Genomic DNA, 22,427 nt, shown 5'->3' with positions numbered 1-22,427 from the left:
TCTTCGGTACTAGCAGTGACCCGCTCCCGCCCGCTTCACAGCCCACCCTGGCTGCGTTCGGGAGAGGGTCTCTCAGAGAAGATTCCATAGAGTTTCGTGAGAGTCCCGCGCCATCCGTACGGTGAGGGAACGCAGCGTTCGGCGGCCCTCGGCGCTGCGGGGAGTACCTGCCGCTGTGAAACCGGAAGTGTCCCTGGAGGCGTCGCTTCCGGAAGTGTGGCATACCCCCACCACCACACCAGGAAGTGTGGTGCCGCCGCGGCTCCTAGAAGTGTTGCTCTCCACCCAGCTGAGGTGCGGGGTTGAAACAGGTGTCAGTGTCTCGCTGTTTGCGAAGGCTCATCGGAACGTCACCCTTCCCGAAAGTGCCGGAGGGTGCAAGTATTTGATCATGGTTTTGAATGCCGCGTCCTGTCGGAAAACGTAGGGGAAACAGCGCTAGGAGCGTTGCCAGGGGGCCTGGCTCCCTAAAGGCTTTTAAGAAGTTTTCTGTTGCTGCCCATCACCCCCGATTCCCCTTCTTCCCAGGGATGTGCAGATGGAGTCCGGAGAAGGTAGTGCTGTCCCAGACCCCGGGGGCGTGGAGGACTTGGTGGACACGCAGTTCCCCGTTGAGGAGGCTGGAGACAGTGAACGGGTTCACTCGAGCACGCCGGATCCCGGAGATGGGGACCCGGAGGACACAGGTAGAGCTCTCCTCAACTGAGTCTTGGAAGTAGTCCCTGAGGGTTGTCATTGCTAACTGAGGGGGAAAGAAATCAACGGGAGACCAGTGAGCAGTGTTTGGGGCCCCAAGAAAGTAGCTTGAGGCATAGCTCGATCAGTCGTTGGTCACAGACTTGCTAATTTAATTGAAATCATTGAGAAATGGCAAAGAAGGCAGTGGGTGTCAGCTGTTGTCCCACTGCCTTCTTTGAGGGGCAAATGTATCCTATCGTGAGGGGTCAGTGGTAGGAGGATGGGCTGTGTTAACTTGTCTCCAATCTTACACCTGTCAGAATTGCTAAAATCAAAGACACCAATGATAGCCTTTGCTGGAGAGGTTGTGGAGGAAGGGGTACTTTCTAATCTGCCCATTTTAACACTGGAGTTCCCACATTCCGGGACACCCTTCTGTTGTGGGGAAGTCAGAATGTACTTGACCTGAGCTTAGATCTTTGAAGAATCAAGGAAGGGCATGGTTGGGTTCAAAAAGGGAATGGAGACAAGTTGCTTGGGTATTTGGAAACGGGATTATCAGTGCACAATTAAGAAAATATGAAAACATGGGGTGTGAGAAAATTAGATGAGGTTGCAAACCGATGATTGTCGTTGGGTGGCTCAGTAGACGTCAGTGGCTGTGGGGATGAATGTGTGTGTGGAAGGAAGCAAGGGGTTTCATCCTGGGGGAAGAGCAGTGGATGTAGGAAAGCCTTATATGTTAGTGATGATTAATGGTGGACATTGAGAGAGTGAAGGGGCATGGAGCCTAAAGTGTTGCTGATATTGATGTGTACTTGCTGGGCTGTTAATGTAGCAGAAGTATATAGGAGGAGTGGTTGAAGGTTTGGGGAGTCCTGGTGATCTGGATGTCAGTGGCTGTTAATGGCCACTCTAATGGGAGAATTAAGGATCGTTACTGGGAATGTGGTTAACCAAGAATGTCAGTGGGCATCACTGGGGATTGGAGGATGTGGAGGAGGGTCTAAAGGATTAGGAGAGTCAGTGGGTGTATTTCACTGGTGGCCTTTGAGGGGTTAAGTACACATCAGAACAAACAAGCGGTCAGAGAAGTTAGTGAAGAGCCACTGCAGATAAACAGATTAATCGTTGTTTGGAGACTGGGGCACTTTGAAGACCTAGGAATGGCAGTGCTGAAAGGAAATAATGGGGGGACCAGTAAACGACAGTGAGAACATGTTGGAATATTTGTGTTTTCGGGTGGGCTCATTCAAACCTTAGTGGACACAGGTAGGAAGGTTCCAGCCATTGTCACCCATTGTTCACTGAATAGCTAGGAAGACTATGGAGAGCTTTGTCAACATGCATGGGTTGTTGAGGGTCAGGGCTGGTAAGGATTTGATAGATTGTTGAAATACGGGGTTAGCAGGAGATGAGCCACTCAGGGCTCCCTTTCAGGATCCAAGGCCGAGGACCAGCCAGCCAGCCTCCTACCACCTTTGCCTCCGGCTGAAGCCCTGGCAAGCACTTGTGAGCCCTGGAAAACTGCAGCTTCCGACAACAATCCCCCTGGAGAACCTGAGGGTAGCACTGAGGGCCAGGGAGAAGACCCTGGTGATGGGGACCCCAGTGACGGGGATCCCAGTGACGGGGACCCCAGTGATGAGGACTGGCGCAGCCAAAGGAAGCACGTGTTTGTGCTGAGCGAGGCAGGCAAGCCCATCTACTCACGGTATGGTAGTGTGGAGGCCCTGTCTGCCACCATGGGTGTGATGACGGCCCTCGTGTCCTTTGTACAGAGTGCAGGAGATGCCATCCGAGCCATCTACGCCGGTGAGTGAAGAGAACGGGGGACATAATGGGGCTGGTGGGAATAGAGCTAGGAGTTCAGTGGTCTGTAACTAGCCATGGGTAGCTCTACCTGTCTGCTGTATACGTGAGTCTCTGTCTAGCCACCAGAAGTGAGTCAGTGAGGGTGTCTGTCGGGGGATTCATCTCTTTGGGTTCCATCCACGTGGCTGGCAGTATACCACCAGGTTGTCTGGGAGTGCAGAGGTGTGCTGTGTGGCCTGACTTTGTTTCCATCCTTGTCTGGTTTACCATTCCCACCACCCTGACTCCATGTTGTCTGTCTAAATTACATGATTCCTCCACAGCCCAATATCCCCATCTTGTCCGTGCCCTAATTTGAGTGCTGGCAGAGTCCGAGTTCGGGCTCAGGCCAGGGGCTGTATGTGTCGGAGAGTGTTTGGGAAAGCTGTCCTGTCTGATCCCTGACTCATTCCTGGTCTGCCTCTGCCCCCGCCCACTCTTCCTTCCCCTAGAGGACCACAAGCTGGTGTTCCTGCAACAGGGCCCACTCCTGCTGGTGGCTGTATCCCGGACTCCACAATCGGCAGCGCAGTTACGGGGCGAGCTGCTAGCAGTGCACGCACAGATTGTGAGCACACTCACGCGTGCAAGCGTGGCCCGCATCTTCGCACATAAGCAGAACTATGACCTCCGTCGTCTGCTGGCTGGCTCAGAGCGCACACTGGACCGGCTCCTGGACAGTGTGGAGCAAGACCCTGGTGCCCTGCTCCTGGGGGCTGTGCGCTGTGTGCCTCTGGCCCGTCCACTGCGGGATGCCCTGGGTACACTTCTGCGGCGCTGTACAGCCCCGGGCCTGGCCCTGTCAGTGCTGGCTGTTGGCGGTCGACTGATAACAGCAGCCCAGGAGAGGAATGTGCTGGCGGAGTGCCGGCTGGACCCAGCTGATCTGCAGCTGCTGCTTGACTGGGTGGGTGCACCAGCCTTTGCAGCAGGTGAGGCATGGGCACCTGTGTGCCTCCCTCGCTTCAACCCAGATGGTTTCTTCTATGCCTATGTGGCCCGCCTGGATTCCATGCCTGTCTGCCTGCTACTGCTTGGTACCAACCGGGAAGCCTTCCATGCCATGGCCGCCTGTCGGCGCTTGGTTGAAGATGGAATGCACCACCTTGGTGCCCTGCGTACCCTTGGGGAGGCTGCCAGCTTCTCTAACGGACCTGCAGCCAGTGCCCCTGCCTACAGTGTGCAGGCTGTGGGAGCACCTGGCCTCCGGCATTTCCTCTATAAACCACTGGACATCCCTGACCAACACCGCCAGCTACCACAGTTTACCAGGTGGGCCCTGACCCTGCAGGCTATTGAAGACATGTCTAACCAGGACTGTCAGCGTCTTATACACATGAGTTAGGAGAGCTAGCCAGCCGTGCCCTAGAAAGGGGGAGCAGACAGTTCTCTGATCTAGTGGGAGAAAGGGCCTCCTTCCTAGTTTAATGGAGGCAGCTTGGCTTACAACCTATGGAAACCCTCAAGCCTAAGGCGGGAGGCTGAGCCCCGTAACCTAATTGTAGTCCCTAGACTGTGCTGGGAGGCAGGCCCAATGCCAACTCACGGTGCTACTGCCTCCCTCTGTTGCAGTCCTGAGCTAGAGGCCCCGTACAGCCACGGGGAGGAGCGACAGCGACTGTCCGACCTGTATCACCGCCTGCATGCTCGCCTCCATAGCACCTCCCGGCCCTTGCGCCTCATTTATCACGTGGCTGAGAAGGAGACACTGCTGGCCTGGGTGAGTTGGTCAGGCTGTCAGTAAATCAGTTCCCTACTGCAGGCCTGCTTTCCCTGTGATGAACGTTTAGCTTTAGTACCCACCATAGGCACACAGGGACTTGCCCAGACTTTGCCTCTGTCTGCACCGCTGACCCTACGGGCACACGTGTCTTAAACTACAGAAGGATTTCTCACTGTATGCAGTCCTACCATAGGCCTGCCATTCCTTTGCTTTTCCCATGAGCAGTCAGGACAGGCAGGGTCTTGGCCTTCCACGGATCCCATCTGCAGCTGTCATTGTGCTTGCCAATTCCCTGTCTACCAGGATAGAGTCCCCAGCTCTCCTTGACCACTGCAGGTTCAGGACCACTCCGTGCCCTCTCCCCGGAGTGACCTTCCTGTGGGGCTGTTAAAGATCAGCTACTGAGAGAGGCTGGTGGCCAGGCAGGCAGTTCCATAGGAAGGAAAGCCTTCCCCACCACATTCTGTAAACAACAGTGCATATTCATATGGATCCAGCACTGTTCTAGGTTAGCATTTTGGTTTTTGTTGTTTCTAATTTTCAAGTAACTCTGGAGTTGGAAGTAGTAAAGCTAGTATAAGGAATTACCATAAAATGACCTTGCACTCACGTTCCCCAAAGGTAAATGTTCACAAAAGTGTGGTGACGTGCCAAACCTAGGCAGTTGCCACTGATGTGACACAGAATCCACAGGCCTCATTGGTCTTCTGCCAGCTGTCCGTTCATGTCAGCTTACTGGTCCAGAACCCAGCCCAGGATCACATGGTGGACTTGCTCTTTATGTACCCTGGTCTCATCTGTTCTGAAAAGGTCCCCCAGGCTTTGTGGCCTTGGCACTTGGGAAGGACATCAGTAAGCTGTCTTGTAGAGGGCCCCTTGGCTCGGGTCTTTGTCATGGTGGACCGTGATCACAGTGAGAAGTTAGGCACCAAGTGGCACGAGCCAGTTTCCGCACTGTTTCAGGGCATGTGGTGCACGCTTGGATGCTTAGTTAAGATGGCACGTTTCTACTATAAAGTGCCTCTCCTTTGTAACTAGCATCTGTGGCACCTGTGGACTCTGTATTTTTGGGTGTTAGAATTATACACCTCCTCCTCGTTTTAATACGCCTCCTTGGTTTGAAATGCAGCAGTTACTAGGTTTTTGCCTGCTGGCAGTTTTCTACCTGTCCTACTTTTTACATTTATAGTTGGGACTTTATATTGGATTTTTTAATTAAGAACTGCATTTCCTTAGTTAGCATGTATGTGTGCACACATTTGGTAAGTGTAGAGGCCAGTGGACAGCTTGTGGGAACCCTTACTCTCCCTTCTCCTAGGTTGTCAGTGCCTTCCTCTCACTGGCCCCAAGTTTTATATTTTGTTTAAATATTACCCTATGAGGTTTCTCTTGGTTTTGGTAGTCTAAAATAGTATCTAGCATTTACTGCACTTGTTTCTGACTTAGCCTGTGGACTCCATGACTTGGGCAGCCTGGGCCCTGCTTTCCACCGCACATTTCTGTCACTGTGCACACAGCTGGCTCACTGTACTTACTCCATCCTTCCTGGACGTGGCATTTTGCCAAGGAGCCTCACCAGCTTTTTCTAGAGAGTTGGCATTTTAAAACCAAGACACAGTGGGCCCAGGGCTGTACATCGGTGCGTGGGAGGGGGTTTGCTGAATAAATGACTTCCCACTGGAGTGAAGGTGGCGAGCTGCCTAGGGGAGCAGCTGCAGGCATAGAGAAGAGACTGCAGGGCTGCGGCTGGCTGCATTTGAGGAACAGCAAAGAAAGACCAAAGTTCTGGGGCAGAAAGAGATCACCAGAGAGAGCAGTGGGAAGTGGCACAGAAAAGGAACTGAAGACCTCTGGGGTTGGTCTCGGGGTGGTGTGAGGACCACGTGTGCAAGGGCATAGGGGAAGGAGGACAGAACAGCCTTGTGTGTGATGATTGCTCACTGAGTACTGAGTGTTGGTGTTACTATTATCTCTAATCCACAGCTAAGCAAACTGAGAAGCACACTCACACACACACATACAGAGTCAGAACGATCCAGTTGAGCCACTGATCCAGCTGGCCTCTTATCTGCCTTGATAGGATAATCCCAGGTTGCCTGCCTTAGCCCAGCAAGCCATATCCAGTTGCTGCCAAGCATGTCTCCAAGCTTCAGAAGCACCCAAGGTTGGCTTTGGGAGGCCAGGATTACGCCTGGCCAGCTCTAGCCCATCTGACTGTCTCCTCCCCATCTCCCCAGGTGACCTCCAAATTTGAGCTCTATACTTGCCTCAGCCCCTTGGTGACCAAGGCAGGTGCCATCTTAGTGGTGACGAAGCTCCTGCGCTGGGTGAGGAAGGAAGAGGACCGGCTTTTCATCCGTTACCCTCCCAAGTACTCCACACCGCCCTCCACCTCAGTGGACCAGGCCCCCAACAATGGCTTGTTCTCTGGACTCTGACTGCCGGAGTCACCACTTTTGGCTTCTAAATTCTGTCTCTGGAAATGTGGGAAGAAGTCTGTGTGGGGCTGGCCCTGGGCAAGTGGGTAAGATCTCAGGGTTTGCCCATAACTGGGAGAAGGGGCACAGCAGCTAGGGGCACAGGTTGCTCTGTGAGCCCCCTTATGCACCTCCACATCTAGGAAAGTAAAAAACCTCCTTTGCCCACTGCTTCACCCCCTTAACTAACCTGAATGTCACTGCACCCTTTACCAACTGCCCCCCCCCCCCCCCAGCCTCTTCTAAGCAGCACAGGTAGCTCCATGTCCATCTTCCAAGCAGACCTGAGACTGGGCTGAGGCTTCCTCAGAGTAGGGGTGAGTAACCCACGAGGGCTCAAGAATTTGTAATACAGGACTAGTCTTGAAACCAGCCTAGAGCTTAAAGAAAACTACAGAAAGGGCCTAAAGTTGAATCCCACAAGACATTCCTCTGTCCCTCTGTCCTTCATGCCTTTTTTTCTCCATCATTTTCCCAAAAAAAAAAACCCCAAAAAACCAAGCCCCACCGATTCGGGCTGTTTCTTACACGAATAATAACCTTGCCTCCAGTGTCTACCTGAGTAACACATGCCACGTGACTTCACCCGGCGGCCGGGATGCAGCTTTGTGAAGATGCTCCTAGCCTCTAAGGCTTCTACTCATGAGAGATAACTTTCTTTCAGCCCTTTCACTGGAGATACGTGGACGGGACAGGGCTTGGGACTCTGTCGAACACATTTATTCTGGACGTTGGCCGCTTGCAGCAGCAAGAAAAAAAGAACCCTTAAAGAGCTAGCACGCACAACCCTCCTCAACAACCCACTACCTTGCTTCCCCAGCCTAGTTTAGCATATGGCCCTGTGGTTGTGCGCATGCGTGCTATCAGTTGCGTTGCAGATGTTCTGCGGTTGCTCAGAGCAGATACCTATGTCGCCCCACCCCCTGGTTTCCTACAATCGCTGTTGCCGCACGCGCTGCTTTTCCCAGCCACTGTTTTTCTACATGCGCATATGCTCCACGTTGGGAAATGGCTGCCAAGTGGCTGGGAGCTGAGGAAGCTGAGGACGCTGGAGGTAGTGAGGGCCCACAGGGTAGAAGGGAGCGAGGCTTTAGCCCAATATAATAATCGAGAGTAGTTTTTTTAGAAAAAAAAAAAATGTTTTTAGCCTGTTGAGATTTTTAACTTCCACACAGTGGAAATAAATAGCTTGAGTGTTCTCATCACCTAGGTTAACTTGCCAACATTGACATTATTAAATACTTCGGCAGTTCTTTTCAGCATCCATTACTAAGCAAATAGGGAAGGGATAGTGATGTTCTCACAAAAACTGCCCTGTTGCTACAGCCAGCCTAGATGATTACTACTTGGACTGCTCAAGGCCCTTGAGAATGGTTTTCTCACACTGTTTTCAGATTTGTTTTGACTTAAGTAATGAAGCTTCTCCCCTCATTGGGGTTAAGGAGATGGAGTTGACGGAAATTGCAGTTCCTTCCGAAGAAAATGTGTATCACGGTAAATCCACCAGTAGAGCGTTTTTTTATTACAGAAAATTCCCAAACATTCCAAAGTAGAGAAAATAGCATGACCAGTGACCCTGACCCTGCTTCAGTGGGTTCAAACGTCTTCATATTTAAATCCACCTTCCCTTCCTGAGCCCCAGGTCTGTAACCATGTGACCAAACTTGGGAGGCAGCATCTGGCTAGACCTGTCCATTCAGATTCCAAAACAAAGGTGTGACCTTCAAAAACAAGACCCACAGTTTCCCTGGGCACCCAAAACACCTACTTGGTGCTTGATACACGATTTATTTTTTCTTTTTTTTAAAATGGGTGAATGATGAAATCATTTTAACAGAATCTGTCTTAAATTGTAGTCTCATTTGGGTGCCCATTTTCAAAGAATAATGAAAATCAGACAACTGTGAATCACACTTTACTGAGAGGTTGATACAGTGCCACAGAGATTTAAAATCTTAGCATCAAACTTTCAAATTCCTCATGTTTAATCAGGGACTTCACCGGCCCTGGAGGAAGTTGGAACGAATATCAGGTTATGTTTCTTTGCCACTGAATTGGGCTTAGGGGGAGCACACTTAGCACCAGTGGTATCCAGGCCTGCTGCTGGAGGCTTAGGTTTTTAGCAGATGCTCTTCCACATCTGTACTTCCATGCTAGGAAATCACAGGAGATTGAATACCCAAACACATGGACCGAGAGTGGTCAATGGTGACTTACCGACAGAGGCAGGGATACAAGAAGTGGTCACAAAAATGACCAAATCTAGGGAGAGTCATGTAGATTGTAGATTTTTGAAAGAGGTGGAAGAAACATAATTTTCAGTTGATAAGATTGTTCATTTATAAAAGAAGGGCCCCAGAAGTTTTCTTTTTCTTATTGAGTAGTTGGGGTTGTCAAGAACAGCTTCCTGGAAGGTATCTGAGGAAAGCACACTTTGATAACTGGTTAAGGGCTTTGGATTTGGGGGAGGGGAGCAAACTGAGGCCTCTTGTGATTCATTGTTTTATTTATCGCTTAGAAAACTAGGTAGTAATATGTAATTTAAAATTAAGAGGGAAAGGGAAAGTTGAGCAGCACCTGAGGATTATACATTAGCATCGGACCAATGTTAACACCCAGGTTTTAATGGCTATTGTACAGTTACTTGGAGTCTCTGTATATAGGAAATATGCACTGGAGTATTGAGTATTAATAGGTCATACTGTCTGCAGCTTACAGATGAAAAACACTCAAAACGTGGCGGGGATAATAGAGTACCACAGCCTGTTTCTACGACTTTTGTGTACATCTGAAATAATTTCGAAATAAAATGTTAAAAAGGGGACTTATCCTCCCACAGGCTCTCTTCTTTTGTAATAGGGAAGGTTTTTGTTGTTTTAAGTTAACAGAGATATGAAGACCAAAGCTAAAAAGAAATCCCACACTAGCTCAGAATTGAGTATAATAAAGGGTTATTTATTTAGGGATAGACTCAGATCACAGTCCTCTGCTTGAATGGGGAACAGCAACTGAACCCCGCAGCCAGAAAAAAGCAAATGTGTGCTTTACATTAGCATTTATAGTATAAGAGGCCACACCCAAGTGGGCAGATAACTCAAAGGCTACTGGCTGTAGGAATTTCTAGAATTTTCTTATCACTTGGGGACTTGAGAGATGGCTCAGTAGTTAAGAGCACTGGCTGCTCTTGCAGAGGACCAGATTCAATTCCCAGCATCCACACTGGCTCACAGCTGCCTGTAACTCTAATATACTCTTCTAAACCTCCACAGGGATAAAGCATACATGTGAACAGACAAACATGCAGGGCAAAACATTCAAACATGTTAAAATAGAGATAAAAAATTTTTTTAAATTGTTCTTATCACTGACCAGGGGTCTTATGACTAGCAGTTGAAAAGCAGAGAGAGGAAAGCCATGGATGGAGCTTCTGCAGAAGTAGTTGCAAAGGCCAGCTGGAGAGCATGTGGCTCTTACATATGGTCTGAATGTTGGCATACTACGTGGTGATAGCTGATCATACTGGGAGTGAGTAGAGTAGCAGAAGAAACAAAGATGGCTGGATGTTACCAGTCCTAGTGTCTGGGCCATGTATATTAGGGTTCATCCCAACATCCTCACTCTGCGCTTGAAAGTTTTCATAAAATGTTAAGCAGACAGTCACCTTTCTCTGTCGTGTGCTTTTCTTTCTTTGCAAAAATATTAAAATGATTTTAAATAATAAAAATGTCTCAGGAGGAGATATATCCTATATATGTGTGTGTCATATATATACATATATATGCATATATATGTGTATATGTGTATGTATATATATATATGCAGAGATGAGTGTATCATGGTAAGGAGATTCAGGACCAAAGAGAAGGGGAATTTTTATTTCTTCAAAGATTTTGTAGTGTTTGGAGTTTTAGGATGTTATTTCTGTATTAATTTTTTTTAAGTAAGTGACACATGAAATATATTTATTTTAAAAGATGAAAATATAGTCACTGAGCTGCTGACAGTGGTTAATTCTGAGAAGGGCATGTTGGTGAAATGAGACTTTTAAAAAAGATTTTACTTATTTTTTTTTGTGTGTGTGTGTGTGTGTGTGTGTGTGGTATGTACATGTGAGCACAGGTGCCAGAGAAGGCCAGAGAGGGCACTGGGTTCCCCTAGCTGGAATCAGGTAGTTGTAAGCTGTCTGAGGTAGGTGCTGGGTACTGAACGTTGGGTCCTCTGGAAGAGTAGTACTCCTGCCCTTGTTACCCCTTAGCCCTTTCTCCATCCCATGGACATTTAATGCCATGTTCTATTATCCATGTCTAAGTAACTAAAAATAATTAAAGTGCAGAGGCAAACAAATGATTCCTAGTTCATTATAGCGAGAAAAAAGGGTGCGAAGAAGATGAACAAGCGCCCAGCATTCAGCAAGACGAGCTCAAGGTAAAAAAGCAAACAAAACAGAAGAGCCGCTGTACGATGTGATTGCTATTGGCTGTAAAGAATTTCACCCTACCAGTGTGCCGTAATTGATGCTCTGAGGTATCTTCAGGTTCCTACCGGATACTATGTTTGGCACTGGAGCAGTGAAGATCACGTCTACCTCCCTTAATGGTGCCTTTAAGATCATTCTTTGGAATGGAGTTTCTGATAAGGACGAGATAAGAATGTCTTGGTGCAGAGTCCCAGAAAGCTTGAACTGAGGTGTTGTTTTAGTCAGTCAAATGTAGTGATAGGCACAGCCTCTGATGTAGCGTGTGTTCTGGAAGTAGTATTCAGATGTGTTTCACAAGCACTGGCCAAGGGGAGCAGAAGCACGTGTTGAATGGATACTAAAAAAGTGTGCCCCTCAAGCTGACCACATGGCTTAGTATGTGCAGGGTTGCAGGTTTGATGTGGTACAGCATCCCAAAGACTAATTGAAATAAAACTATGACCCCTTCCCCAGCTTGGGCCCACCAGAGCTTCAAAGTATTATACATGATACACATTTATGAAGTTGTTGCAAAATAAAAAAAAATGCCAAAAAATGACCTTATTTGAAAACAGAATGTTCTAGTTTCATTTCTGTCCCTGTGATAAACTATTCTGATAAAAAAGCAACTTAGAGGAGAAAGTTTATTTGGCGTACAGTTCCAGGGATAGTGCATCACTGTAGTGAGGAGCAGCGGGCCACTTCCCGCCGCCCAGCTCCCACACGGCTAGCTTTACCCGAAACAACAACACACAAATTGTATTCTTTTAAACACTGCTTGGCCCATTAGCTCTAGCCTCTTACTGGCTAATTCTCACATCTTGATTAACCCATTTCTAATAATCTGTGTAGCACCACGAAGCGGTAGCTTACCAGGAAAGATCTTAAGATGGGTCTGCTTTGGAGAGGAGAATCATGGCAACTGCCTAACTCGGCTTCTTTCTCCCAGCATTCTGTTCTGTTTGCTCCACCTACCTAATTTTCTGTCCTATTAAAGGGCCAAGGCAGTTTCTTTGTTTAACCAATGAAATCAACACAAAACAGAAGACTCCCACATCACATCACAGCTGGGAAGTCAGGGCAGGAACTCACTGAAGCAGCTGCTCATGCCACACACCCTCAGCCAAGAGCAGAGGGAAACACGTGCCGCTATGTTGCCTTCTTGCTCCCTGCTCTCAGTCAGCCTTTTCCTCTCTGTCAGGACCCTAACTCGGGGACTAGTATAGCAATAGCTGGACCCTCCCGCATTAACTAACAGTCTAGACAATCCCCCAGCACTGTGCCCAGAGGCCAACCTGACCTAGGTCATCTCCCACCCAGGCTTTCTTCTCCAGTGATTCTAGGTTGTGGCAAGTTGATAATTAAAACTGTCAGGGCAGGAGAGAGGGCTCAGTGGTTAAGAGCACCTAGCTGCTTTTCCACATGACCTGGGTTTGATTCCCAGCATCCACACAGCTGCTCACAACCTTCTATAACTCCAGTTAGGGGATCTGACTCCTCTTCTGACCTCTGGGCACCAGACATGTAGAGCACAAATGTACATGCAGGTATTATCCATACACATCCAGACCAAACAAAATGCGAAGTAACCAGCATATAGGATCTTTGTAGATATAACTACTTAGAATGAGGGTCATACTGATTTAGGATGAACATTAGTTCAGTGGTAAATATCCTTACAAGAGAAAGGAAACATGGAGCACAGTGACATCAGACACAGAGGGAGGACCTACTTTATAGTACTTTGTCTCTGCAGCTGAGAAAAGGAAACAGTAACCGTGTCACATTTGTGGCTGTGAAGGAGACAGCCTATAGACAGCAGTAGGACGCTGCTCTTAAATTACAGCATATGTACACTGAAATACTGCATCGCCACCGAAGAAGAAACTGAGCACTTGTCATGTGAAAACCAGGAGAGCTGTGACATCCTGTGTGACTTAGTTTCCTGCCTGTGGAGAAAGGGTGTTTGCCTGTATGTCAAGCAACGGCTTGGGTCACTGAATGACTTCTAAGGAGAGGAACTGGGAACTTGCGGTCTGAGGCCAAGGGACTCTTTACTGCTGTGGAGAAGCACTTTCTGCCTGTGGTCTGTGTTTATGAGCTATATTTCTTCTCTGTCCTGCTTTCTATGGAAAGGAGCAGGTCACTGGGATTTGAGCTTTTATCATTGATCTCAAGAATTTGTGGCATTCTTCCTAGGACTGTTGTTTGAATTTTGAAAGTACTGTGGGCTCATGCTGAACCGTCTATAGAAATATGCATCATGAAAAATGCCTTTGCTTGAATCAGGAGCCACATCAGTTCAGTTCGTTGTAGTGTGTTGATACAGGCCTCAGGTCATTCTTTCTCCTTTTTATTTCTTCTGTGCATTCAAACTCATGTTTGAAGACATTCACAATATTAACTGAAAAACTTAGAGATCAACTTTCATGATTTTAGATCTCAAGATTGGAATTATGTTCAAAATTATTCAGCCCCAAACTTTGGGGCTTAGGATCTTTGGCCTTAGGATATTTACACCCCAGAGTTGACTGTTAAGTTCTACAGCTTCAAGGAAGAAACTGTTAACTTGACTGATGGGAATATCTCCTAATGCTGCTAGCTCTTCCATTGTTGACTTTTAGTAGTTATCTATGACTGTACGACAAGAGTCCAGAGGAGAGGTTCTTACACTGGCTCCACATAAGGGTGCATAACCAATTACAGTGTAATAAGAAGATAGGGAATGCAAGTGCTCAGTATTTTTGAGGCCAAGAGGTTAAACCTAAGGAGTTCACCAAGATTCAGGAATGAAAGCCCACACAAGATGAACTGTGAAACTGAACTGAGGGTTTAGGAGAAGAACGAAGTCACAAGTCACCGTTCCTGGCAAGGACAGTAGCGTATTTCCCGCCATCTTCCTTGTGCCTTTAAACAGTCTGAAGGGAGGAGGGGTGGACAAGACTAAGGTGAACAGAGGTCCCTGGGTCCTGCCCTCTAGTGATTGGCTCTGTCCTTACCTCTAGTGAGGCTTGAGAAAGATGGGTACAATCTTAATGTGGGGTTTTTCCCAGTCTCCACGGTGCATCTGCATGTTCGCGCATGCACGTGTGTGTGTGTGTGTGTGTGTGTGTGTGTGTCTGTATGTATTGATTCCTAGTCTTCATAATATTGAATTGATTCCCAAAAGCATCATTACCATGTTCACCTGTTCTTTCTTTGTATGTATTTTGGGTTACTATAAAAAATGTCAAAATCTTGGTGTAATTCCAATTTTTTTGGTGGGGTCTTTCTTTTTTTTTTTTTATTTATTGTTTTACATTGTGACCGCAGCTTCCCCTTCTTCCTCTCCTCCTAGTCCTCTGCCCACTTCCTCTCTGTCCCCCACCTATTCCTCCTCCATTTCTATTCAGAAAAGGGCAGCCCTCCCATGGATATTAACAAAACATGGCATATCAAATTGAAGTAGGACTGAGCACTGTGTTGGGGGTCTTTTATGCTTTCATAAACAGTGTTTCAGCTGTACATCATGAGGTTCCTCAACCCACTTTTTTCTACTTAAAATGCTTAGGGACTGGGGCGATGGTTGCATAGGTAAAGTGCTTGCTGTGCAAGCCTGAGGACCTGAGTTCAGATCCCACACCAAGTACAGCATAGAGTCTGTAACCCCCGCCTGGAGTGAGCAGGGATGAGGGTTGGATATGAGTCAGTTTCCAGACTCAGGCTGGCTAGGTAGTCCAGCTGACATGAACAGCCCCACGTACAGTGAGAGACTATGTCACAGAAGTACAGTGGCGTGTGACAGAGAAGTTGGCTTCTGTCCTGTAAATTTGTCCACATGAATAAATGCACCTCCCCATATCTGATACATATGTACAGCAACATACACACATGAGTTAAATATATATGTATTAGCAGCATGTGTAGCCATGTCTAGACCCATCAGTTTGTTAGAATTTACAAATTAGGGCTATAATTAATTTTAAAGAAATCAGTATGTAATCTGCCTTCCCTGTCACATGGATTAGAACTTCCCCATGACTTTCAGCAGCGGGATACATTCTTACCCTGCGTTGGACCACGGGGAGTTCTGGAGTGTCTTTTGTCCTCTTGTGGAGAAGCTGATTCATCAGCTATACAACATGCTCCTTAGATACAGAGAACAGGATTCCCTGGGTGCTCTGCTCTGATGGAAACCTGACCCTCATCCCAGCCTTGGCTGCAGCCCAGGAGTCTCTACAGAATCCTCGCTGCTCCTCTACCAGGGTTTATGTCTTCCCTGGCTTAACCTTTACTGTAATTATGGTTTTCCTTTCTACAGGCCAGGCCACATCTCTGAGTAAGACTGAAGACTTGCTGGAAACAGTGAAAAAGCTGCAGAAAGGTCAGGTATCCTGTGTCTGAGTCTTAGATTTTTGAGTCAGGCAAGCAGAGTTAGAATCTAAAACCCTCCACCCACGGCTCTGGAAAACAATCCTATTGCACAGACTTATTCTTTTTGCTTGTTTGTTTTGTCTATTGATTTTATTGAGCTATATCTTTTTCTCCATCCCCTCCTTTCCTCTTCCCTCCCCTTCTGCCCTCCCCCATGGTCCACATGCTCCCAATTTACTCAGGAGATCTTGGCACAGACTTATTCTTATTCACTTTTATTCTTTGAGTTGAAAATCAAGTCCCACAGCTAAAAATTCAAAATCTTTAAGAGGATGGAAGAGCCTCCACTTACAGAGGCACATAGACACACACACACACACACACAGAGAGAGAGAGAGAAAGAGAAATACACATACACGCCATTCATCAGCCCATCCATCCATTCATCTGTCCGTGTGTTCATCCATCTATTCATCCATCCATTTATCCATCTAACCACACACGCCTCCCCATGGCGCACAGGGCCTGTTTCCATATCTCAAGAAGCACCAATACCCATATGGTCCTTAACACCTCACCTGGTGTCATCTTTGTAACTGGTATTGCCCCCAGACTGAGTCATAGCCAGCCTGCCACCCCACCCCACCGAGAATGCAAGCCCTGCAAGGACTTGTCACAGATCCCAATGCAGAGCAGCTGCTCCCTGGGAGCTTGAGGTTGGCTAACAGTAGAAACCCAGCACCAGATAGGAGTCCTCCTCCCACCCAGGACAGCCGAGCATCTGCCTTTCCTGCCTCAATCTGCCTTCTTTCTTCAGAGGGAAGCCTGGAACCCCAGATTGAGGACCTGATTCATCGAATTAATGAGCTGCAGCAAGGTAAATGTGGGAACCTAGACTGGCCGGTGGATACCAGCAGGAAGGAGCCTGGACTGGGCGTACCTCCACCCAGGGCTGTCAGAGAAAAGAGTAAGCCATGCCACAAGCTGTAGGAAAAACTCCAGGGCTGTACTCATGTGATCCCTTCTTCCTTTCTTTGGTCCAGAAAAGAGGAGATCCAGCGTGGAACTGGGAGAGGCCCAAGCACTCCAGGAAGCCATGAATCAGGAACTAGATTCCTGTGAGTGGGACCAAAAGAAGGAGCCAGGGATCCCTTTACTGCTGTTGGCTTTTCCAAACAGGCCTCGGGGCCTTCGCACAGACTGTGCCCCCACCTGCGGTCCTCCAAACCCATACAACTCAGATTGCCCACTACATCCTGCTATCTTTCAGTTCCCAGCTCAGATAGCCCTGATGAGCCCACTTTTGATGATTTCATCTAAAAACAGAATCCTACCCCCTCTCCATCCCCACTTCTCCCTCCCTCTGCTTTTGCTTCATTTCTTCCTATCTATTTTTACCTGACATATTTGTTTCTTTAACAGTTCACTCTTCCTTCCTGAATGAACTTGTATTTCCTTTGGATAGTCGCTCCTTTGCCTCTGTTGGCACTTACAGAGGACATGGGTGTGGGGGCATGAGGGGAGGTGGCCCCTGTGGGAGAAGATTGCAAGGGAAGGAGAGAGATACCTCCATCTCCCCATCTTCTGTGTGATTTTTCCGACTGGATGAAATTGCAATGGGGGTATGGGATGTAGGCTCCAGAGGCTGAAAGTGTCACCGTGTTTTCCAGTGAATGACGAGAAAGCTCACCTAGAGGAGGTCCTGGGCAAGAAGCAAGGTATTCCGTTCTTCATTCTTCCCATTGTTTCACAAAGCCCACCCCCTGAGCAGCCATGGGAGTCCCACTGACCACCTCCTGAGCAGCCATGGGAGTCCCGCTGACCACCCCCTGAGTAGCCACAGGAGTCTTGCTGACCACCCCCTGAGCAGCCATGGGAGTCCTGCTGACCACCCCTTGAGTAGCCACAGGAGTCTTGCTGACCACCCCCTGAGCAGCCATGGGAGTCCTGCTGACCACCCCTTGAGTAGCCACAGGAGTCCCACTGAAAGCTGGGTCCCCGGGCTTCTCTCAACTCTTTCCCTGGCTGCTCTTGTGGAGAATACACCCAAGCCCTGTGAGTGCCCACCAACATCCAAGGTCATGTGGGGCCTCCAGACTCCACCCAACCTCGTTCCCCCAAGGTCAAGGTCCCCCATCTGTCTCTTTTGTCTGCTTTCTCCACAGAGGCTCTGATGATTCTCCAGAAGCATTGCCAAGAGAAGGAAAGCGAGACTCAGTGGTAAGAGTCTTCCCCAGCTCTGCCCCTCTTGAGGAGGAGAGAGCAGAAGCTAGTGTAAGGAAGCATGGATACACAATACACGTTCCTCTTTCTCTTCTCTAAAACAGAGCATCAAGGCAGGATCCTTCCCTGGCCTTGAAGTGTGGTGATAGAATCATATCAACAGTTTGACTAACTGCACCCTCATACAGTTTTCTTTTGAATTAGATGGACAGGGCTGCTGTCTCCCAGAGGGATGCAGACTGGATCACTCGTAACAAAAGAAGAGAAGCATTCATGGAAAAAGTGGAGGCTCAGGCAGAATCTGAGGGCAAATGATCTGTCCCCTCCCAGAAAGTATACAGTTCCATTGTCAGGATTCAGACCGAGCAAGCTGGGGTTATTCCTAAACCCAGGGTCTGGTGGACAGCTAAGTCAGGTGGGAGTGGAGCTCATATGAAGAAAAGGTGCTGAAGAGGAGGGTTTTACAGAACCATGAAGGGAAGCACTGGGCAGGAAGCGCCACAGGCCTGACGGACTGACTGGGCCCTGGACACAGTTCTGGATATCTGTCCACAGGTTGAATGCTAACGGCCAACTGGAGGAGCAAGTGGAGGATCTGACAAATCAGCGCAAGGACCTCTGGGAGTTCCATGTAAGCCATGATGTCTCTTCCAACCTCCACTCCTCCCAGGACTTTAGCATATCCCCACCCCATCCCCTCACCCCCCAATCCCCCACCCCTGCTTAGGCCCAACATCCTGGGAGAGACCCTGACTCTTCTCTTCATGTCACCTTTGGCCCCACAACTGGCTGCTTTTCCCCACCCCCTCTTCCATACCTAGCGCCCTTTGCTGGCTGTTGTCATAGCTTCTGTGGATTCTGTGTCTCCTGAAAGTGGCCCATGGGACCCTTGAGGAAATGTTCATTCAGCTGCAGATGGGAGCATCAGACAGCATTCTAGGCAGGGAGGGACAGTGGTACACCAAAAGGCCCTTTCTGCCTCAAGGGGCAGGGGACCCAGAGTCCAGCCAAGGAGGCAAAGTAGATAGATCCTGTAAGCCTGGGGCACCGCCTCTGACCTGTCGGTATCTGACCACATGTGTTGAACACTTGAGTATAGAAGTGTTCCTTCTTGAGAAAGGCCGAACTCCTGGAACATTCAAAGAACAGCAAATGGGTGTAGGGGTCAGAAGAGTTGTAAGAAGTAGATTGAGAAATATGGGCACATTGGGCTGAAGTGAGTCTGTAGCCACAGCAGAAACTGCAGAGTTAAAGAATGAGTGCATGACCTAGTGTAAGGAAGGACTTCGTCAAAAGCGCAGAGAGGGATGAACTGGAGGAGTAATCAGGACAGAAGAACAGAGAGACGAGCCTCTTTGCTCGCAGGTCCTGCAGCAGCGGCTGACCCAGGAGATCAGCACAATGGAACACAACCAGGATCAGCTGCTGACGGAGAGTGAGACCAGGGCAGTGATGGGGGGGGGGGGCACAGGGCCTCAGGGAACCGCCCTTGACATCCACCACTTCCTGCAGGGACTCTGCTGTGTGCCAGACTGCAGGAAGTGGAGAAGAGGCTGCAGACAGCTAGGGAGGCCCAGAACCCCCTTGGCAACTGTGGGTGAGAGGAGGACCACGCCCGTCAGCTCACGCCTCTGATCTTTAGGCCTCTGTCTTGACTCTTCCTCCCTGATGCCCTGGGCAATTGCTCGTTTTCTTCTCTCTGCTTTCCTCATAGGCTGGAGGAATTGGGGGGGCAGTCCCAGAGCATCCTGGAAAGTCAGAATGACAGGGGAGACATAGGCACCCAGTGAACAGAAGCAGAGACTAGAGAGAAGTAAGTGGGGGCCCTTGGAGATCCTCTGAGAAGGGGGATCCAAGGCTTCCAGGAATTTCCAGTACTGGGACGTTCTGAGGGAGCCACCTGGAGCTTGCAGGTGCAGACAAGAGGGTTTCTGAGTAAGAGTGTTTGAGATTCTGGGTGTCAGAAACCTGATCCCACTGTTCTTAGGTTGACCAAAGAGGAGCAGCATCAGTTGGAGCCATCAGGAGAGCTGCCAGGGACAGGGATGCCCTGCTCGGCCATGAGGAGCCACCAGTGCTCATGTCCCTTTAACGCCTACCAAGAAATAAAGATGATTGCTAGAGTCCACTGAGTCTGTGCATATGAAGTTGCTGGAAGTGAGAGGCTCCAGCCATGGGGTGGGCAGGTAAATGTCCAGGGCGTCCCTATGTGTAACATCAGCTGGACTTCATTCGTCAGCCATAGACATACAGAAGATACTCAATAAATGCTTCCGGGGCCCCCAGGGCCTTGAGGGTGCCAGGTAAGCACCCCATCTCCAATCGCAATAGGGATAAATTTCAGCTCGTTAAAAACTCAGACTCTGAAACTGTAACAGGATTATCTAATCGCCCCAACTCAAGCAGTTCAACCTGCTCTGACTACCCACCCTATTCCTGGTTCTTTGCTAGTTATTGAGAACATTTAGAAAATGATGCTCTCACAGGGTCTGCCGTCACAGAGCCCAGAGACTCAGCAGGAGGACGTGTACTGAGTCCTAGAAGCCAAGGGTGCCAGTGGGGAAGTACTTCCTCCGCAACGGGGCACTTCCCTTGTGACTCAGTTCCGTGTGACCTTGCCAAGGAAACAGTGATAACAAAACCCTCTGCCAACCCAGGAGACTTGCACACGAAATGTAACCAAGAGGACAGTTTTCTCATTACATTGGCCTTAAGTCTGTGTGGGGCCACAGCCCGGGCAGTCTGCTAAAGAGATCACAAAGACAGAAACAGCCTTTGAGGGCCAAGCAGATCCACCCTGTAAGCAACAAGCAGTCTTCAGGTAAGTACACATTGCATTTTGTCACACGGTTCATCCCAAATCAGGGTGACCAGCTGTGTCTCTTTACTTTACACAAGTGATGATCATAGCTGGCAGTTTTGGAGGAAGTTCAGCTTCTACCCCACCCCTGGGACCAGGCCACAGGAAGATGGCTCTTTGGTCCTTGAAAAGGATCTTCCTGGCTCATGAAGGTGGCCAGCGGCTCTTCGTTTTGGAAAAGGTTTGTATACAAAAACAGAGAGGAAGTTCTGGCCAGCCATGGAGGGCCACAGCTATAATCCCAGCGCTGGGGAGGCAGAGCTCTCGCTAAAGCAATACACAGGCCTCATAGAAGACTCTGTAGATGACTCTAAAAGGCAGGGAATGAGAAAATTAAGCATTTTATTTCCAAATGCTATTTGTTCTTACAACTTCTTTCTGGTACCCCTTCCCCTTTCTGTGTATAAATAGACAAGGGATGCATATGCGTGCTCACCATTTTTAGGCCTGGCTAAGGTTGTCTGAAGCCCAGCTGACTCTGGTTACCTTTGGCCTTATTAGCATGTCCCCCTCCTTCTGTGCTTGTAATGTGGAACCCTCTTGTTCCTCATTGCACTGATGCAAATCAGCATACTCACAGCTGGTGCCTGTAGTAACACCTGTGATTGATTTGTGAGCCATTTGAATAAACTCCCTGCTTTTCTGGTGTCTTCTTTGAACTAACCACTCCAAAGTCGGCAAAGAAAGCAGAAGAGGTAAGGCCAGGATTATGTCCCTCACACCAGCAGAAGTCTAACAGATTCCACCTTCTGTAGTTCTCCCTCTACTGGCTGCTTCTGCCTCCAGATCACCCATCAGTACTTGTATAACCTCTTTGGGACTTGGTAGGCCTTATGCTGCAGTAAAGAAATATCCTTAAAGACATTCCACAAACATCTGTAATCATTCCGCATGCCTGGGCAAGGGTGGAATTCTCTACAAAAGCCCCCAAAACCAAACAAGGAAACTATAGAGTTATCCATCTATAGAAAGTCCGAACAAGTCACCAGCCATCCAAAGTGCATTTGTGTTCATGAGAATATTCTACACACTCTAATTTTTCAATTGGGATGTAGGCTAAAGTCAACAGCATCCTGGTGAGAACAGGGATGCCCAGAACTGCCTTCAAAGGGTACGATTCTGTCCCTCTGGGAGAGAATATTCCAGCTATGTATGGATTTACTTAGGGAATTTCCAGTAGATGCTGTGTACTTGGCCTTGTGGAGCACTTATCCCCGAAATAAGAAAGAGTATTGATTGAGGTCAGCCTCCCGGAAAAGTGATATCTGGACTCCCTTGCATCAGCAGCACCTGGGAACTGGCCGGGATCTCAAGAAGTTGGCTCCCATCCCAGGCCGATTGAGAGTAACACTCCAGGTGGACTCAGAGATCTGAGTTCCACAAGCCCACCTGGGCTTGAATGTCCACACTGGAGAGCTGAACTGTTCCAGAAAAGACTTTCTGGCTTTGCTTTTCATTTGCATTCTTAGGGAGTTTTTCAAAAGATGGCTCTTGGGGCCAGGCATCCCTGATCTAAGCCAGGCACCGTCTTATTATAAAGTGCAACTCAAGAGGATAGGCATGGTGGCACACACATGTGATGCCGTCTCTCCGGAAGCTGAGGCAGGAGGATTGAGTCTGAGACTATGCTGAGCTGTACAGAGAGACAGGTTTCCTGAGAAAGGAACAAGTGGTCATTTGTCAGGTTAGATGTCAGGCCGTGGGCCAGTAAAGAACTGCCCTGAAACACACTCTATAAATAATCTGCCAGAAAAAAAAGTATGACTCAAGAGAAATTATTTACACATGTAATCTGCACCTCAA

General features: G+C 48.6%; 2 protein-coding genes and 1 pseudogene across 3 annotated transcripts; 2 read left to right on the top strand and 1 right to left on the bottom strand.

Moving 5' to 3' along the window:
- Positions 1 to 9,556, top strand: Mon1b (MON1 homolog B, secretory trafficking associated). Of its 2 annotated transcripts, none has more exons than XM_041650130.1 (6): positions 1 to 294; positions 529 to 686; positions 2,119 to 2,493; positions 2,985 to 3,804; positions 4,105 to 4,252; positions 6,493 to 9,556. In XM_041650130.1, exons 2-6 carry the CDS (start codon positions 539 to 541, stop codon positions 6,691 to 6,693), a joined length of 1,692 nt encoding a protein of 563 aa, XP_041506064.1. In that variant the 5' UTR covers positions 1 to 294; positions 529 to 538; the 3' UTR covers positions 6,694 to 9,556. The 2 variants fall into 2 exon arrangements, with proteins under 2 accessions (XP_041506064.1, XP_041506063.1); XM_041650129.1 differs by having other exon boundaries at positions 1 to 423.
- Positions 6,671 to 19,886, top strand: Syce1l (synaptonemal complex central element protein 1 like). Its single transcript, XM_041650132.1, has 11 exons — positions 6,671 to 6,779; positions 15,489 to 15,551; positions 16,359 to 16,418; positions 16,585 to 16,659; positions 17,212 to 17,259; positions 17,707 to 17,761; positions 18,320 to 18,395; positions 19,130 to 19,199; positions 19,277 to 19,361; positions 19,479 to 19,577; positions 19,752 to 19,886. Exons 1-10 carry the CDS (start codon positions 6,671 to 6,673, stop codon positions 19,552 to 19,554), a joined length of 717 nt encoding a protein of 238 aa, XP_041506066.1. The 3' UTR covers positions 19,555 to 19,577; positions 19,752 to 19,886.
- Positions 13,659 to 14,084, bottom strand: LOC121446887 (annotated as a pseudogene).
- Positions 19,887 to 22,427: the final 2,541 nt, after the last annotated feature.

The sequence above is a fragment of the Microtus oregoni genome, unplaced genomic scaffold (assembly GCF_018167655.1).
Source record: "Microtus oregoni isolate MIOR12 unplaced genomic scaffold, Mior012 000004F_ref0000308, whole genome shotgun sequence".
NCBI classification, from domain to species: Eukaryota; Metazoa; Chordata; class Mammalia; order Rodentia; family Cricetidae; genus Microtus; species Microtus oregoni.
Note: the sequence above shows the minus strand (reverse complement) of the source record. Positions and strands in the feature narration are given on the sequence as shown.

Coding starts and splice junctions, on each gene's coding strand:
- Mon1b (XM_041650129.1), top strand. CDS start 392: ATGGTTTTGAATGCCGCGTCCTGTCGGAAAAC. Junction 424..528: donor GCCGCGTCCTGTCGGAAAAC/GTAGGGGAAACA, acceptor CCTTCTTCCCAG/GGATGTGCAGATGGAGTCCG. Junction 4,253..6,492: donor AGGAGACACTGCTGGCCTGG/GTGAGTTGGTCA, acceptor CCATCTCCCCAG/GTGACCTCCAAATTTGAGCT.
- Syce1l (XM_041650132.1), top strand. CDS start 6,671: ATGGCTTGTTCTCTGGACTCTGACTGCCGGAGTCACCACTTTTGGCTT. Junction 6,780..15,488: donor GGCTGGCCCTGGGCAAGTGG/GTAAGATCTCAG, acceptor TCCTTTCTACAG/GCCAGGCCACATCTCTGAGT. Junction 17,762..18,319: donor AAGGAAAGCGAGACTCAGTG/GTAAGAGTCTTC, acceptor ATCTGTCCACAG/GTTGAATGCTAACGGCCAAC.